Genomic DNA, 17933 nt, shown 5'->3' with positions numbered 1-17933 from the left:
ATGCTTTTTTAATAAAAAATAAATCTTTGAACATCAAGTGCCTTTAAATAGTTTCCATCCTTTGACTACAACTTAATAAAAATAAGTACCATAACATAATTATTTTGAAGATTATTTGATATAGACAAAAAATAATTTATACAAATCGAATTATTTAAAAAAGTATCACAATATTGAATATTTGGTGCTCATTTCTTTTATTTTTGAGGACCAACAAGTAACGATCAGATATAATTTTTACATCTCAATATTTTTTTGCGTAGTTCAAAAGAGATTAAAATATCGATCGATTTCATTTATTTTATATCTCAAAGAAAGAGGATCAATCATTAAAATAGATGACCATTTAGATTTTTTTATTTGCCGTTTTTGCTAATTTAAAAAGATCATTTAAATACATGCCTAAATTAATTGACTTAGGTACCCGCGGTTTCTGAATTCAGATTTTCTCTGCATAGCATGCTCTTTTTGTAACCAAGTGTGAACTTTTCTTAATTAAATTCACCCTTTAGTAGAAAATGAGCACTTTGAGCACACTCTAGCTCGGAAACTGGGGGTTTATATTTACAGACTTTTTCAGCTCGAAAATGGCGGGTCAAGAATAGATTAGGAATTAGATATTATAACGTAATAAGGTAGGTATATCAATCCGATTTCAACACAAACTAATTTACTACACATCAAACTATAACACTATTGCATCAAATGTAGTTAATAGGCAACAAAAATATGAAGTCCTATTTGCTAGAGGCTGCGCTTATGGACACAAAAAACATAGGTAGAGTCAACAGCATTTCTGTTGCAAAATCACAAATAGAACTACAAGTGATCCCATCGCGTTAAGAGCGCTTTCACATTAGTGCGTTAGTAGCGCGACAGCAGCGCGGCAGCGGCGTTTTTGTAATGTGAAGGGAGGCATCCGCTGTCACATAGTATGAAATTTTCGGCAGCGCGTCTGTCGCGCGTTTGTCGCACTGTTAATGTGTATGGTACTCCAATCCTCAATAGTCAATCATTTATTGCTTATGCACATTTCCTTTGCACATTACGTCATTGTACTCGTATGTTTTAAACACACTTCTTATTCATTGTTCTTTTTTACATTTTCCCTTATTTAGTTATTTCGCCCGAAAATAGTGGAAATAAATCGTTTGTCCCGATAATGCGTCGCCATAATTAGTTTAGGCGCGGCAGCGACAGAGTGCGCAAATTGGATTTCCATAGGGAATGATGGATTGTCCACTGCCCTGCCAGCTCCAAATCGGGATTTAGTCGAAGTTTGATTCGGCAGAATATATTTCCTGCCCGTTGGTTGTTCGTTTCTATTTTACTGAGTTTACTTATGTATAAGTTACATAGCATGTAGGACGTAGGTCTAGTATCTACACTCATGATTAAAAGTCACATACTGTCCTGTTATTTCCAAATCGGGATTTAGTCGAAGCTTGATTCGGGAGAATATATTTCCTGCCAGTTAGTTGATCGTTTCTAGACGTCGTTAATTATGTAGCTTGTAAACAAAATTCACCAAGAAAATAATACCAAACTTGTTTTACTTCAGCGTTTTTATACGTAAGTTCCATGATAGAATAGGTAAGTGATTTCAAAATCAAACACAAATGACAAGAATGTATCTTATTATTATTTAGGGGGGCAGGTTCGAATTCTGCCCTACCGTACCATAACCTACTATAGTTGTAACTACCTACTCCTGTTGTTGGTCTAATCTAAATATTGAAATTCAGTCAACCAGACCTTAATCTATACTTGAGATTGAATCTAGTTTTGTATTATAACACAGACTTATGACAGACAGACTCCAATTTTGATGAGAGTACCTAATACAAATTATTACGGTTTATAAAAGTATTATTTGGAGAGTTATGAAAAAGAGTAGTAGTAGTAGCAGCTAATTATTCTACTCGGTACTTAGTTTCTAATAATAGAGCTTAGATATAAATTTCATAATAACAGAGCATACCACGCGTACCTACGGCATGAAACCTTTTTTTGAGAACACAAACTGAAGGCAGATTTTCAGGGTATATTTTTCATCACTAAATTAACGTATATTTTAATGAGCTCTTGAAATATGACTACAAATTATTTTCAACTACCGAAATAGAATTTCACGAATTTAAATGACAATTTCAATATGTGTTCATCATCATCATCATCATTTCAGCCATAGGACGTCCACTGCTGAACATAGGCCTCCCCCAATGATTTCCATGTTGATGTATTGGTAACGGCCTGCGTCCAGCGCCTTCCTGCTACCTTTATGATGTCGTCAATAAGCGTTCAACGGGCGGTTAATTTTTGTAATAAGCCCCTGCTTTCCGAAAGCTAACTTCAATCTATACTAATATTATTATAAATGCGAAAGTAACTATACTCTGTCTGTCTGTCTGTCTCCCGTTCACGCCTAAACCACTGAACCGATTTTGATGAAATTTGGCATAGAGATAGTTTGAATCCCGGGAAAGGACATAGTATAGTTTTTATCCCGGTTTTTGAAACAGGGACGCGCGCGATAAAATTTTTCTGTGACAGACAAAATTGCACGCGTGCGAAGCCGCGTTCGGAAAGCTAGTAATAAATAATATCCTAAGCTTAAACACAGGCCAAACTCGTTATCTTTAATAAATAATGTACAATAGCCGAAACAGAATAAGATTCTCGGGAAAACTAGGCGAAATCGTATAAAAATCAATGTCCCCGTTGTAGAGAGTACGAAAATAATGGCAAACTCGATAACGTCCACGTTCGATCAGGCAAATCCGATTACGGCGGGATCAGATGTCCCGTTCGGAAATTATTAGGATTATGTGAGCTCTTATATTAATTGTTTTCTATCTGGTGGTTATAAGATTTTGTCTGGCGGATTAAGTTACCTACTTCGATTCGTTTGTTTTTATTTCGAAGAACTGAAGACGTTTAAGTACAGGTATAGACCTACTTAATGATTTTTACTACAGCTCTTGTTTTTACATATTATTGTAAGTACTTTTTTTCTGTAATTAGATGTATCGAAATCAAATTTCGTATTTTTCTTACAAAGATTTCTTACAGAGTTACAAAAAGGTAAAATTATAAAAAAATGCGATTTAAATAATAGGCTAACTAATTATGTATTTAAGGAAACTTATCTGAAACAAATTCTGGTACCTGCTTCAAATATAGAGTTTGTGAAAATCCAAATTTTTCAGTAATGTAACTTTCAAATAGCAATCAAAAACCGCTACTTTTGCTTAGTTACATTTAATGTTATAATAATGTGTGCTCTTATAAGAATAGTTTTCTATCTGGTGATGAAAGATTGTGTCTGGCGGATTAAGTTACTTCGATTCGTTTGTTTTTATTTCGAAGAACTGAAGATGTGAAAGTAATTATTATTTTACTGCCTCCAATTAACCTAGAATACCCTCACGTTAAATTAAGGTAATTTTAGTATTGATTCTAAATATCGCCTTGAAGTCTAAAGATTGTAAGATTATTATGTAACACTAAAAAGATAGCTGAACTATTTTTGAGAAATAAATTATTAAAATAGATCATTTTAAAATGTTGATTCATACGAAAGATTTTTTTATTAATGTATTACCTAGGTTACTCTCTGTCATCAATTTTGATACACTGGTATTATTTATGGAGTTTGACAGATTTTTGACGTTTGTTAAAGTCAAAGTAAGATAGTGAAAGTCAGCCTAAAAGTTGAATTAGAAGTACAGATATTTTTCAGTGCGCTAACTTTCAAGTGAGAAAATTTCTAAAACGTTACAAATAACTTCGTGAAATAGATACATTGTTATATTATATTTTTACATTAATAATACTTCGCAAATTCGTAGTTTATAAGTATCAACTAATAGAAGATATCTTTTTTATCATTTAGCCACACAGATTTTTTAACTTTAGCATCTACGACGGAAGAGTTTTTTACAATTATTTGTGTCCGCAATTTTTTTTTCATCCGATGTATTCTCTGAATGAGAAACGAAACAGTTCAAAATAAGAAAATCACAACTCTAATACCCTGACATACGAAATATCTTCCACCAAACCCTAAAAAGCCGTCGGCAGTACAGACCCCGTGTCGTTTCAAGAATTAACACCCTTAACACTTGAAATTTCAAGAGGGTACCGTGCAGGGTCGGAGGGACCGGCCTGTAGCGTGTTAGTGTTATTCTGTTATTGTCGCTTGCCACTTTTTGCCCTTTTTGTGTTGAGGGTTAATTTGAGTTTCTGTTTTGGGGGAATCTTTCTTTGATTGCGCGTTTTAGGGCTTAACTGCGCTTACTTTTTAATTTCTTTCTGTGCTTTTGTTTTTGATGACTCAAATTTTATTGTTACTTTTTGTTTTAAAAAAATTGAAGGTGTTAAACGGACGACAATATGTCAAAGCTAAACAGAACTCTTTTTTTATATTCATGCTATTTTAAACAAAGATGTAGTTAGTTTCAAACCAGTAAAACCCATAGATTACACTACAGCTCACACTAAGTAGGTATGCCCGTATTCACAAACGATGCTAGCTTAAGTGAAGCAGCAAATCAAACGCAAAGCGTTGAATAGAGCTCTGTGATTGGTTCGTATGTCTAGTATCCCTGTGCGTCCACGCGCCCTGTGAGACCTCATAGTAATGTTTGTCAATACGGGCGTTAGAGTCTTCGTAGACTACAGATTTTTTTGTCGGCCGATAGTTTAGTCGGGCTGTTAATTAATCAGTAGGAACATGAAAGTGCGCAAATTACACCGATTTATTATTGGCCGATTCCTCATACAAATTATAATTAAGATGCCCATCAAACTATCCGAAAAAAGTCCTCAGTCTGCATTGGCTCTTATTTTTTCTCAAAAATTCCATCAATACCCATTCGCAATGAGAAGAAGACTCAAATAGTCTGTCTCTCTCTACCATTAGGGTGGATTACCGTTTTTTAGTCCGCTATGAAGAGTCAAAGGACTCTGACGAAAAAAAGCGTCTCTCATCAGTGGGGTGCAATTGAAAATTAATTTTTCATCCGCATTTTGGTCCGCTTTGTAAATTCCGATACGTGGTACAGTCTACGAGCACGTCTCTACATTTCGTTGCAAATTCGCACTTATTCTGAAGTACTGAACATTATAAGGTGTTACTGCTTATCTTGAAGAGCTGTACGTTCGATGATAGAGGCAAGGAGAACCGACTCTACGTAATTTGAATGAAAAAAACGACTTGTAAGTAACGATCTTAGCGGAAAATTGGGTAGTTTTTTCTTTTTTCTTTTGTCTATGACTTTTTCAATAATAATGAGTTTTAAGTATTTATTCGTTCGTTCTTTCGTTCGTTTCAGCCGAAAGACGTCCACAGCTGGACAAAGTCCTCCCCCAAGTATTTATTATTATAAGTAAGTGTTTTTTTCTACTTTCAATACAAGAAACACCTACAAAAGGTTTTATTAGTATTTTTTTAGTAATAAAATATTGTGTAATTAATATCATTTCGGTAAAGTGTGGTGGAATTCATTTCAAGAAATTATTATTCAGTGACTTCATTACATTAAAAGCATTGAAATTGTTAGAATTTTAAGAATTCAAAAATATCAAACACAACCTTTCTATATTGGCATAATAATATATTGGTGCGGCTAGATTAGTAGAACAATGAATAAGATTTAACTTTTTTGATTATTATAAAGTTATTTAATTTTTAGCTTTAAGAGTCGCTTCTCAAACTTATTTGAAAATTATAAATAATAGTTATTTTTCAAGTTACTTATAATTTTCAAATTTGATTATTATGCCAAGAAAAAGGTTCATATCAATCAATTTATTAAAAAGCGCAAAATATTGTAAACGCTGAAACAGTTGTTTTTGCATGAATACTAGAAAATTATTGTAAAACTGGAAATTATACTTTTTTTGTGATACTTTAGTGGAATAGAGAGCAAAAGCAAATCTCAAAATCTCATAAATAAGGAGCATGAAACAGATTAAAAAAAAAACATATTTAGAAAGTTACCAACAAAGTTACTAGAACATTGAGAATATTTTTTCTGAGGAAAACCGATATGTATTTCATTACATTACATTTTAAATTTTAAATAGTCTTTTTAGTTAAACTCTTCAATTTTTCATTGGAAGAAAACTAAACCAGCAATATCATTGGTCTCATTAGGATATCAACTAGGATAGGTTTTGTTTACATCCAACTTTGACCAACAAAAAAAATATATTAAAAGCTTTACCTTAGAAAAACAAAGAAGGGTTCAGTTAGTTCATTTTTACGATAGATATTCTAATTTTGAATCCGTATTTTTCTCAATGTTTAAAAAACAAAAACACATCTACATCAATAACGGTCTCTTTTAAAAAAGAAAAACTACCGTTTATGAAAATACAGGCCGGTAATTTTATGAATAAAATGCGTTTTCAAAATTAATCAAAAAAAGAACTTACCTTTCGGCGTGACAACTCTGAAGGCGCTATTCGAGACGGGCCTCGGCGATCCTTCGCGCATCGCCGGCGAGCCGCTTCCACTACGCACCATAGAAAAGTCAAGCGGCATCGGCGGCATTGCACTGATTTCCATTTTCGAAAATTCAAAACCGCATAACGGAACACGAAAATTTGAATTTTGAATTCGGAACGGTCCGAATCGGAGCGTGCGACCGGCACGGGCGGCGAGTATGTATTAAGGCAGCCGTTCACTTTCCGAGCGGAGCCCGGCCGTTCGTGCCGTAAAGCCGAAAATCTCTCGAATCTCCATACTGATTTCGACCTTATCGCAAACGGCGTTATTCTGTGGGCGTGGTACGATAGGCCCCGCCTCGGCCGCCCGCCATGTGCCCGAGTGACAATCACTTTGTATAGGTAACACAATAATATGATCCGTGATGGATTTTATTGCGCTACCAATGCATTGTTCGTGAATAAATTTTTTGAAGACGTAGGTATTTTGCATTAAACATTTTCTCGCATTTTGTGAGGCTGCTTGTGTTCGGTTCTGAATATTTAGAAGGTTTGACTATTTGATAGATTGATTTGTAAAATTGAAAATTATTATCAAGTGACAAACTGAAATTCTACACCTAATTATTTGATGTAAATTGGTCCATTAGGGAAACTAAATATTTTATTAATACAAATTATTATTGTAACATAATTTAATATTTTGATAAATTTAAAATAGGTAATAGTTATGATTATTGCACACACAGTTCTATAATTAGTAAAACAATGCTGTTGAAAATAAGTACCTATTAAAATTGTTTATCCCTTTTTTAATATTTTTTTAAATCTTATCCTTGGAATAGCAACAATAATATCTATTAAAACTAAAAATATTATGGATTTTATTTAAAAATATTTATTGATAAAATGCAATAAGTTCCTTACACAATGTTTATAGTTTGTTTGGCTTAGAACTCAGGAAAAACTAAAAAAATATTTTACCATTAAAATGTTGTCCTGAACTGAATGAGAAATATCTCAGTTTAGCACAATTTGTGATACATATCAAACAAATCAGTTGATTGCGAACAAGTTTAGTGATAGCAGTTAATGTACCGCTAAGGTTGCAGTCGACTAAATATGTCAATATCGTTTATTAATTACTTTAAGATCGACTAAACGTTAACTTAGTGCTCATTTCGCTAACGTGATTTAGAATTACTAGAATCGTTTGTGACCGATACAATTTTTATTCTGAATAAATTACTGTTTATTGGAGATTTTATTGCATATCACACAAAACTCTCAAATAAAATTAAATACAATTTATTAAGGCATTTAAGCTTAGCAACATCTTCTTTAGACATCTTTTAGGGACTGGTTAATTAACAAATTCAGTGTTTAAATTTTAGATTAATTAGCTTTCAAATGTGTTAATAAAGGCTATGATTGTTACTTGTTATTATTAATACAAGCTTACATTAATCAAGGTGCAAATTAATAATAATGTCATAACGAAACAATCATTGTTAATTACAAAGTGTTAAAATAATAATTCTCAATATCAACGGAACATCATAAAGGAGCGACCCGACGGACGGATGATACAATTAACGGTGCCCGACGAATTGAGCCGGGCCGGTCACGTACCGACATTTAAAACAATGAACGGTTCAATTTTTCACCGGCGGCCCCCCGGACGCCGCTAATCCGGCCCTGCCATTACATAGCCGTATTCTAGAGCCGTAACTTATGACATAGCCGTTTTTATGGAATTTGAATAAATATTTTTTTGTAAGTAAAATATTCATTTTAACATTTTGTGTGTAGGTTGAGACTACTTAAATATTTTGAATTTTTTTATATTTTGTTTTTGATTTTATACAAAAAAAAAAGGAAATTGACAAAGTTATTAACAGATAACCTCCTGGATATTCAGGTGAAAAAATATTTCAAAATGTTAAGGGTTATTAATGGTACTGTAACATTTCCAGTTTTTTTTATGAAATAGGTATAACTAAAATTAATAAGTATTCAGGGTGTTTTGCTCTTCTAATAATTGAAATGAAAATCATAATAAATTGTTTTAATGCACCAAAAGTTACGAAAGTAAGTTAGTATAATATTTAATTAAAATAAGCATACAAAACGGCTCGTCAGAATACGGCCGCGGGCTTGCTTTGCGAAAACTAATTACACCGCGAGCTTCGCAATGATAAAGCAAAGCCGTCGTATGGGATATTTTTATTCGGGACAAAATGAAATTCCCCTGCTCACACCCACAGCCAAAAATCGACTCTACCTCCACCGCACAGAGCTCAAAACTCGATGAACACGTCCCAATTCCGGGTGCGCTGGAAAAATTTTACTAGGTACTCGACATAAAATAATCCAGGCATAATCTTGTCGGGGAAATCCCATTATTTTGATCCCCCCTCCCCCCCATTTTCGATCCCCGAAACAAAGAATCGGAAGAGTATCGGAATGCCTTTTGGTTACTCGGATTTAGTCGTAAAAGTCGGCAGGTCGGAATTTATTTAGCGTTAAGGAACGATTGTATACTGATTTATTATTACTTGAGTCGATATTCGAGGTTATTCTGTGATGATGAGAGGTTTTATTTGCTTTTCATCTCAATTTGAGAAGGAATGGAGACGTTGGAAAAGTCACAAAAAACATTTTGATTTAGTTTAAAAAAAAAAGGAGAAATACACGGAAATTATTTGTATCTATCTTTCTCCAACCAATCGGACTCACTTGAATTCTTATCAAAACGAAACTAGCTAGATAGGTAAATAGACTTTCCAAGTTATACCCATTTTCCATAAAGACACCGAGTTTCATTTTCACGACAAATACTCGTAAGTAGCTTAATCTTTTCAAATATTAAAATTCGATTTGAGTTTTAGAGGTTAAGGCGCAGATTTATGATAAAGGTAGGTACAATATTTACAGAAAAATTGATTTCGGAATTAGGTAAGCAAGTCCCGTTGACTAAAACTTAAGCATGTAGGTTTCACAAATGTTGGTTTACTTCACAAAAGTGTTTAGGTATAAACAAACTAAAATGTTAAACGAGCGATTAATCATGCTGAAAATAATTCAAGTACATACCTAAAACACGATTTTCCTATGGGGAAACTGTATTCCTTGCCTACTGATTTGAACAATAACAGTACAATCCTAAATATTTTAATATCCAACAATGAAAGGATATTCTAAATTATATTCATTTCTGCCGTTTTGCTAACAATATAAAATAATGAGGACCAATCTTTCGTACGTTTTAATGCGTTTTAAAATTCGTCAGATAGGCCTCGTTTACACATAAACGACTGATAAAAGCCACAGTATGGGAAAATAAGCCAGGAAAATATTCAAATAAATTCAAATTCAAATAGTTTATTCAGCACATAGGCCCCTCCAATAGGGCACTTATTCACGTCCCAAATATAGCTTCTTGCCCTACCACCACTTCGGGACAATATGGGCTGGAGCTGAGAAGAAGTGGCGGAAGAAACTCATGTCTCAATCCCTAATTTTTAAGTGACCCCTATGACAACAAAATTCCTGTTATTTGTTACCATAGGGGTCACTTATAAATTAGGCATTGATGGTGAAAACGGGCATAAGTCACCTTTGTCAGCCTCTTTTTCAATAAAATGCAGTAATTAATAATAATAGACAACATTATTTTGTTAAAAAAAATCTTGGCTTTGAAAGCTCGCATAAGAATGACTTATTATNGCTTTATTAAGCCTACAATTGACTGGTTATTGAATCAACGTTTTCCAAGTGGCAATTTTCCATCGTCAATGGGTAGCGGTTCTGGCGACAGATTGGTGCAATGATGTCATGGAGCACCTGATTTTGTACCCTTCAACGGCCAAGTCACACAACATTAAGTATAATAATAAAGAAATCGCAGTAAGGAACCATCATAGACTTGGCACGACTTTGTCTAGATTTCATTACTTTTTAGAGATAAACAAGCAGCTCCATCGAGACTTGGCTAGTTTTTTACAGAATGTTTTTGGTGGGATTTTTATTTTACAGATACTACAACTAGCACCTGCCCGCGGCTTTACCCGCGTGAATTGAAGTCTGATATAGAATGTCTATTAGTATTAACACATTGTGTTAATAGTCATAATGCGTTAATAACAAATTACATAATTGTTTTGTGTTAGAGAAATTAGAGAAACGATTGAGTCTTGATAAAAAAAATTCAGCCCTATGTACAAATTTTAATAATGTCTTTCCGGCAGTTTATACTTTTAGATTTAATCAGTTTAATTTTTTTAAGCTGATCTTTGATTTATTTCTCATTGCATTATCTTATCATATTTATTAATAAATAGTATCTATCTACCATAATTATTAATCTAAAACAGATTCAAAACGTTATATTTCTATGCTTATAGAAAGCTCTTGTATCCGTCTCAGTTCTTGCTTTAATCCTACCAACTGCATCGGGACAACAAATGAGCCAGTGCTGAGAAGAATTAACCGCCTCTGTGGTCTAGTGGTTAGACCACCTGCTTCAGACGCAGAGGTCCCGGGTTCGATTCCCAGTGGGGGCAGATTTTTCTGTTCGGTTTGGTTGGTGGTAGGGCTTGTTCTAAGTCCGCCTGGCTAGCTACCACCATCTTACTTAAGTCTGTCGCCATAACAACAATGTTAACAGCATTGTTGTGTTCCGACAGTTAGAGGTAAGATAGCCAGTTCCTCCGTGGTTGAGGATTCCGGGTGAAGCTCGCTTCCACCTTCGGCCTGATCGTCACTTACCATCAGGTGAGATACAGGCCAAGAGCTTCCTCGTTATGGATAAAAAAAAATTAAAAAAAAAAAAAAAGAAGCAGCGCCAGAAACTCGGTCTATTGACAATAGACAACGTCTTATACAAACATGTCTGTCTAGCTTCCTCATCATCATCATCATTTCAGCCATAGGACGTCCACTGCTGAACATAGGCCTCCCCTAGCTTCCTCGTTGTGGATAAAAAAATCTTGTTGTTCACTCGGTTGACTGGCTGATCTATCCGAGATGTGCCCAAGGGGCATGAGGTTATTTGGCCGGCGCTCGTAAACACAAAAGGGTTAATAAGCCGACAAATTTCAAGGGTGCTGAGGGTTTAGGCACGTGATGCTTTATCGCTGCGGTGCGGCGAGGCGTACCATATAACTATCATCAGGAATTAACACCTTTAAATATTTTTTATTCTCATTTAACGAATAAGATATAATGTACTATTTTAAGAATAGAAGCATGATTGTTAGAGAAATATTTGGGGAAGACCTTCCGGGTTCGATACCCAGTGAGGGCGAAATGTGCTGTTCAGTTTGATTACTGACTAGTAACACCATATCTAAGTAAGTCTGTCAAAAACAACAATTTAACAGTTTTGTTGTGTTTCAGCAATTTGATGTAATCTGATGTTTAATGTTCGTCTGTGGTTAAACACATTCCGCTCGATCATTTGCAATCAGATGATTTGAGATTAAAGTCAAAAGCTTTTTCGATATGGTTAAAAAAACCGACTAGTCTTTCTCAACAATTTGTATTATAATCTTCTAACTGGGAAAAAGCCTCTCAATACCGTACGTCCTATACCCCCACTTACATAGCCCCTCCATTTCAAAAACGGCAAGCCGGCTCGGCCAGTGTTTCGCACACCTTAATTATACGGAGTTAATTAATACAAAACATTAACTGTGGGGCCACGAGACGAGCGTTTCGCAAGAGTGAATAGGCATTCACTGGGCATAATGTACCACCACACCCTATACTGCATCTCACTTAATATCAAGTGTGATTGCAGTCAAATACCGGTACCTGCCTTGTACTGCAAAAAAACTCAGAAACAGCTTTTACCATCATTTTTTTAATGCGTAACAAGGCATCATCATCAAGTTTCCACTCCAGGAGCACGACTCTCTCTAATTTTCCAGCGGCAAAAAGGCAGGTATTTGACCGCAACCACATCTTGTGAATACCTGTCCTGTAAGTGCCCGACATACTCTCGCCTCGAAGAGGCCCGAATTATAGTGTCAAATATTTATTTGTCTTGATATTCGATATTCCTCAAAGTTCTACAACTTTTTATTTGAAATGACACTATCATTCCTTCGAAATGTCTTTAAAAAAGTTCGTTTATTAGACAGTCTTGTGCCATGTCTACTTAGGTATTGCCCTAATAATTTGATTACCATCAGTGAGTTTGGGCAGATCTCCCACTTGGTGGACTGACGGCCTATTGAAGGTTGCGGGAATCACCTGGATGTAGGACCAATCGTTATGGAAATCCTTGGCCTCCGCCTTTGTCCAGCAGTGGTTCTTTAGTTACAAAGAAGTTGCTTGTAATATATTCGCGAATTTCCTGGCCCCAATCCTACCCGTACAAGCAGGTAGTTGGCATCAAAAATCATTTGCTCTCTCAGTATTACGTCCTAACGTTTACTTTCCATTCAAAATTTTATTTCGCGCCGTTTGCGCAGCTCGCCTTTGAACCCAAAGACAACACCAATAAAAGAGCTTTCGAGTTCAGTAAGTACAGTCCGCCGCAGAAATTAGATGGCTTTTTAAATTATTTGCAAAACATCAGCGAAATTTAAACGTGTTTCACGCATAAATTAAGATTTTTCTGATAGGAAATGTAGCTCCCCGCAGGAATTAAATATAAAAAATACTTAAGGAATTGAATTATTTAAAATTCACCTTTTTGAATGAATTAATAACAAACAAACAAAGTTAAAAAACAAAGTCTTTATACTGAAAACTAATGCTGAATCGCTGAAAAGATGATAATGAAAGATTTATAGTAATACCTTTTTTAAACCGACTGTAGTTACTACAGATTACTTATTAACTCGACAGAACAATCGGTTTTCAGTATTCAAATGAGTCGATTTAAGTTTTTTTGGTTACAATTTCTGAAATTGCTTTTTCTCACCCTTTTGCTCTTTCAATCAATATTATAATATCAATTACAAGCTTAATGCAGTAATCAAATAAGAAGTAAAACACGTTTTTGCATTTCGCCCTTTCCCCGCAAAATTGCACTTTTATACTTTTTCCCAAACTCTCGTAAGAGCGTAAGAAAAAAACAACTTTTAACTAGAAGGGAGCGGTGCTAACCGGTTCCCTGCGGTATTTACCGGTTGGAATTAAAGTAAATACCCGAAACAATTTGCATGCAGATGTGACATTAGAAGATTAGGGTACCGTTTTATCTTTTTGCAGTCGGTTAGACGGTTGGCCGGCATTTAATTAGGCGTGCTCTGTAGCGGGTTAATTAGACATTTATTTTTGAGGCAGTTCCGTCGGGCTTCACAGTTTCACACACTGCAGTAAAGTGTGTTACTGTTATTACGCAATTATTTAAATAATGCGTATTGCAGGTACAGTCCGTTGCAGAAATATGGTTTTTGGGAACCTCTGGGACAAAGGACATGCATGACTGCTAATGGTTTTATCTCAGTTTTCCCGTGGATGGATGTCGTAAGATGTCTCTCTAACCTGTCTGGCCAGAATCGGGACATTAGGCCTACAAATAGATTATCTAAGCTACAAACCCACCATTTACCTCTGGAACATTAGATAGAGCCGTGCTCCTGCAGTACAGGCATAATGATCGATGATGATGATTTGTGTGGAAATTGTGGAATAGTCGATTTTTCTCGCTATGTGCATTGACCCTAGTAAAGTTGTTCATAATTAAAAAAGTATCCCTGCTAAAAATATTTATCTATCTACACTTATATGATAGTTTAATATCATTAAAAAGTAAGTTTTAATTGTTTCAATTTAATAGATTGCAAAACCACTGCACCGATTTGAAAAATATTTCATCATTAGAATCCTACGTTATGTTTGATGAAAATAGGCTATAGAACATTTTCAAAAGCGGTAAGAAGGTCACTAGGTGAGTTAACGGGACTATTTCCACCTCTCGTTCCCACCACTGCAACTCCTGTGTAGCCAGGATCTACAGCTTAACCGCCATAATAACCCAACCAATGAAGGTCAAGTTTGTCCCGGGGGAAAGTTAAACTGTCATTGGACCCGCAAATAAATTATCAGAAGAACATAGGAGGAGTTCGAAATTAAGGTTCGACTTCCCTCCACTGCAAAGCGGATGACAGGTGACAAACAAAGGTATGCACCACGGACAATAAATATCAATTAAGGGGGCCTATCTTAAGAGCAATTAACTACCTGCCAATATTTTTTTTTACAAAATCGCTTAAAAGCACGGAAAGGTGCTGGGTGAGCTAGTGCTTAATATAGAGTGTGGCTCCTGAATAGTAAAACATAACCCTAGTACTAATTTAATCCTACACCCTAGGATGTCACATGCTACCCATGATTAATAACGCCTAGGTCATCGACCATACCACTTCCTGTGGCTCACCCAGTTCATGTAAAGGATAGAATATCAGTGAGCTTTTAGACAGCAGCACATCGAGCGTAACACGTAAACCACAGAACCGAATTAGATGAAAATTGGTATACACCTAGTTTGACTCCTAGTAAACAACATGAGACAGTTTTTGTCCCGATTTTTCAGGGGACACGCGTGCTATAAAGACTTTCTGTGACAGACCAGTAATAAAAGCCAGTAAAAATGATTACTTCTGTTGTATTTTCATTCATTAAAACATGTTTACACCAGCCTATGAGACAACACGACGTCTAGTTGCGCGCGCACATGTGTTAACGACGTGCGACCGCGACAAACGACGCGCTCTTGACACGTCTACAGTGTTGAAATGAGTTAGAGCTGGCATTTTGTACAGACAACGGTGGCCGTGGCACTATATTTACCCACAACGAGGAAGCTCTTGACATGATCTCAATTTTATTGATGGAAGTGATGACCAGGCCGAAGGTGGAAGCGAGCTTTACCCGGAATCCTCAACCACGGAGGAACTGGCTATCTCACCTTTAACTGCCGGAACACAACAATGATGTTAACATGACACGTCTACAGTGTTGAAATGTATAGATCTATTTTATTATCCTTAAGTTCTTGACATACAATCTCTGATGGAAAATGATGATCAGGCAAGGCATCCACTGAATCTCTGTCAGGCTAAATCTACCACTTTTGACTGGAAAAATCACTTAAAAGTAATATTAACCAAGGGCATCGGTCAAAACTTTTGACTGATTTTTGCAGTCAACAGTGGTGTTGGCGACAGATCTGGTAACGTACTTTTACATATTTCCAATATGGTAGTTTTGTGTTACCTTGCTTTAGTTTACGTGATCTAGAATACAGTTTCTGTAGGTAACAAGTGGTTTTGACTGATAATGAGTAACACATATTACATATTTTTTGTTAAAACATTTTTTTGGGCAAATTATTTTAGAAATATACATTTTAATATCTGTCTATTCTGGCCGTTCTTAGTTCTGTGGTAAAGCTTATTTTATTAATATGATGAAACTATGAATGAACATTACGATAGCTTATTATAAACAGAAACCACATTTCTAACACACATTGTCCATTTTATTGATGAGAAATTAAGGAACAATCTTATTATATTTTTAACTGTAGTAACTAAATACTTAAAAGGTACTTAAAAAGTTTGTTACTTATTTATGACAAGCACGGTTAGTAGGTACCACAAACAAGTAACAGTAAAAATGTTTTTTTTAATGTTTTTTGTGAGATTTTTTTTTGTACACAATTTACCACAATATAGAAAACTACATGAAACAGTAATGATAAATGGAAATATATGGATGATTCTGACTCCTTACTCGACTCTACATAATAATATGCGTAAGGAACTCTCTGTCCACCTGTTTGTTACCTTTTCTCACTATAGCCAGCCGATTTTAATTTGTTATAGAGATAGTTTGACGCCCAGGGTAAAATACTTATAGAGCAGTTTATATTCCTTCTTGAAAGAGGAACTGTAAGACCGACATGTATACGCGGGCGAAGCCGCGGGCAAAAAGCTAGTCAATTATACAATAAAAAATACATTTAATACATTGTAATAAAAGTTATCTAACCAACGGTTTCGCAGTAACAAATCATCTCGCGGATGGTTCATAACAAACAGAATACAAAAACGACTACCGGATACGAGCGAAGCTACATGTGCGGAGACATGTTGTCTCATGATTTTGTTCATTAGCACTCTCGATCTGGGGACAGTAATTACAGTTTTATACGGTCACATTTTAATGCCGAACTTTAACTGTTATTGCGAGTTTTTGACCGATTTCAGCACTTTTTAAGGTTTTAAATCTAAACGTATAATTCAAAGGTGACTGACTGACTGACATAGTGATCTATCAACGCACAGCCCAAACCACTAGACGGATCGGGCTGAAATTTGTCATGCAGGTAGATGTTATGACGTAGGCATCCGAAGGATTTTACGAAACTCCACCCCTAAGGGAGTAAAACGGGATCCACGCGTACGAAGTCACGGGCGGCCGCTAGAAAGCTATATGTTTTTTTTAATTATTTGTAATAATTATAATCTTTTAGAAGCTATCAAAATTAAAAACTCAAAACTCATTTTATTTTTGCAAGTAAGTAGGCTTTTAATATGTCTCAGAATTAACCCTACCACTGCTTCGGGACAATAAATTGGCCACTGATGAGAAGTCAGTTACTATGCACACAAGTATGACACTTGACGTCGAAGATTTATACAAATCTACTACATTTAAGTCCAAATACTTATATTATACATCATCACACGCTTGATTATGAATATAAATAAAGCTGCACTATTATAGTCTTGCAAAAAGTCTTGGAAAAGAGACTGAAATACGTACTCGCTTCTTCTTTTCAGCACTGGCCTAATTGTCCCTAAACAGTGGGCCCTACCGCCCTTATATAATAGCCCACTTTTTGTAAAAAAAATCTTTGAAACCAAGAACTTTCCAAAAAAATCCGACGCCAAAACTTAGACCATAGAAAAGAAAGACCCAGGCTTTCTAGTGCTTTGTGAATCTCCAGTGACCCTTACTATAACGGAACCCTCGACACCCTTAACACCCAGACAGCCGCAAATCATCGTAACAGAAATAACTCGCCGGAAACAAATGATTGCGTGCGCACATGTTGCCGCATTGTCTCATGGGCTGAAATGATTTCATTCATTACCAAGCTTAATTAGCTAGCGTCGGATATTTGCGCTGTATACTCAGTTAGCTCCACAAAAAGTTAGGCTGAGTTGTACTACCTTATTTTAAATTATAAATAACTTGAAAAAATCGAACTGCATAAGGCGGAAATTGAACCCACGACCTTCCGCTTGCCGGGCGACTGCTCTTCCAACTGAGCTACTTAGACACTAAAACTACTTGAGATGCAACTCTTAATGCTAAAAATTAAATATTATTTTTGTTAGATTGTAAACACAAACTAAACGCAAAAGTGTTTGACAGTGACGTTTGTTAGTGACAATTCAACTTCCTGTTTGTCTCTTCCGCTCTCGATGGTTGTTGCGCTGTGTAACCTGTGT

The 17933-nt window shown here is 35.5% G+C and overlaps 1 protein-coding gene across 2 annotated transcripts in view; it reads right to left on the bottom strand.

The window, feature by feature from the left end:
- The window catches only part of sens-2 (zinc finger transcription factor senseless-2), a 69985-nt gene extending 63328 nt beyond the window's left edge, over positions 1-6657 (bottom strand). For both annotated transcript variants that reach the window (XM_028322908.1, XM_028322909.1), the window contains exon 1: positions 6442-6657. In XM_028322908.1, coding sequence (XP_028178709.1) covers positions 6442-6574 — 133 coding nt within the window. In that variant the 5' untranslated portion in view covers positions 6575-6657. The remainder of the gene's footprint in view (positions 1-6441) is intronic.
- Positions 6658-17933: the final 11276 nt, after the last annotated feature.

The sequence above is a fragment of the Ostrinia furnacalis genome, unplaced genomic scaffold, assembly GCF_004193835.3.
Source record: "Ostrinia furnacalis isolate ACB-3 unplaced genomic scaffold, ASM419383v2 OfSCF0535, whole genome shotgun sequence".
In the NCBI taxonomy this organism is placed as follows: Eukaryota; Metazoa; Arthropoda; class Insecta; order Lepidoptera; family Crambidae; genus Ostrinia; species Ostrinia furnacalis.
The sequence above is the reverse complement of the archived record's forward strand: the minus strand, read 5'-3'. Positions and strand labels throughout refer to the sequence as shown.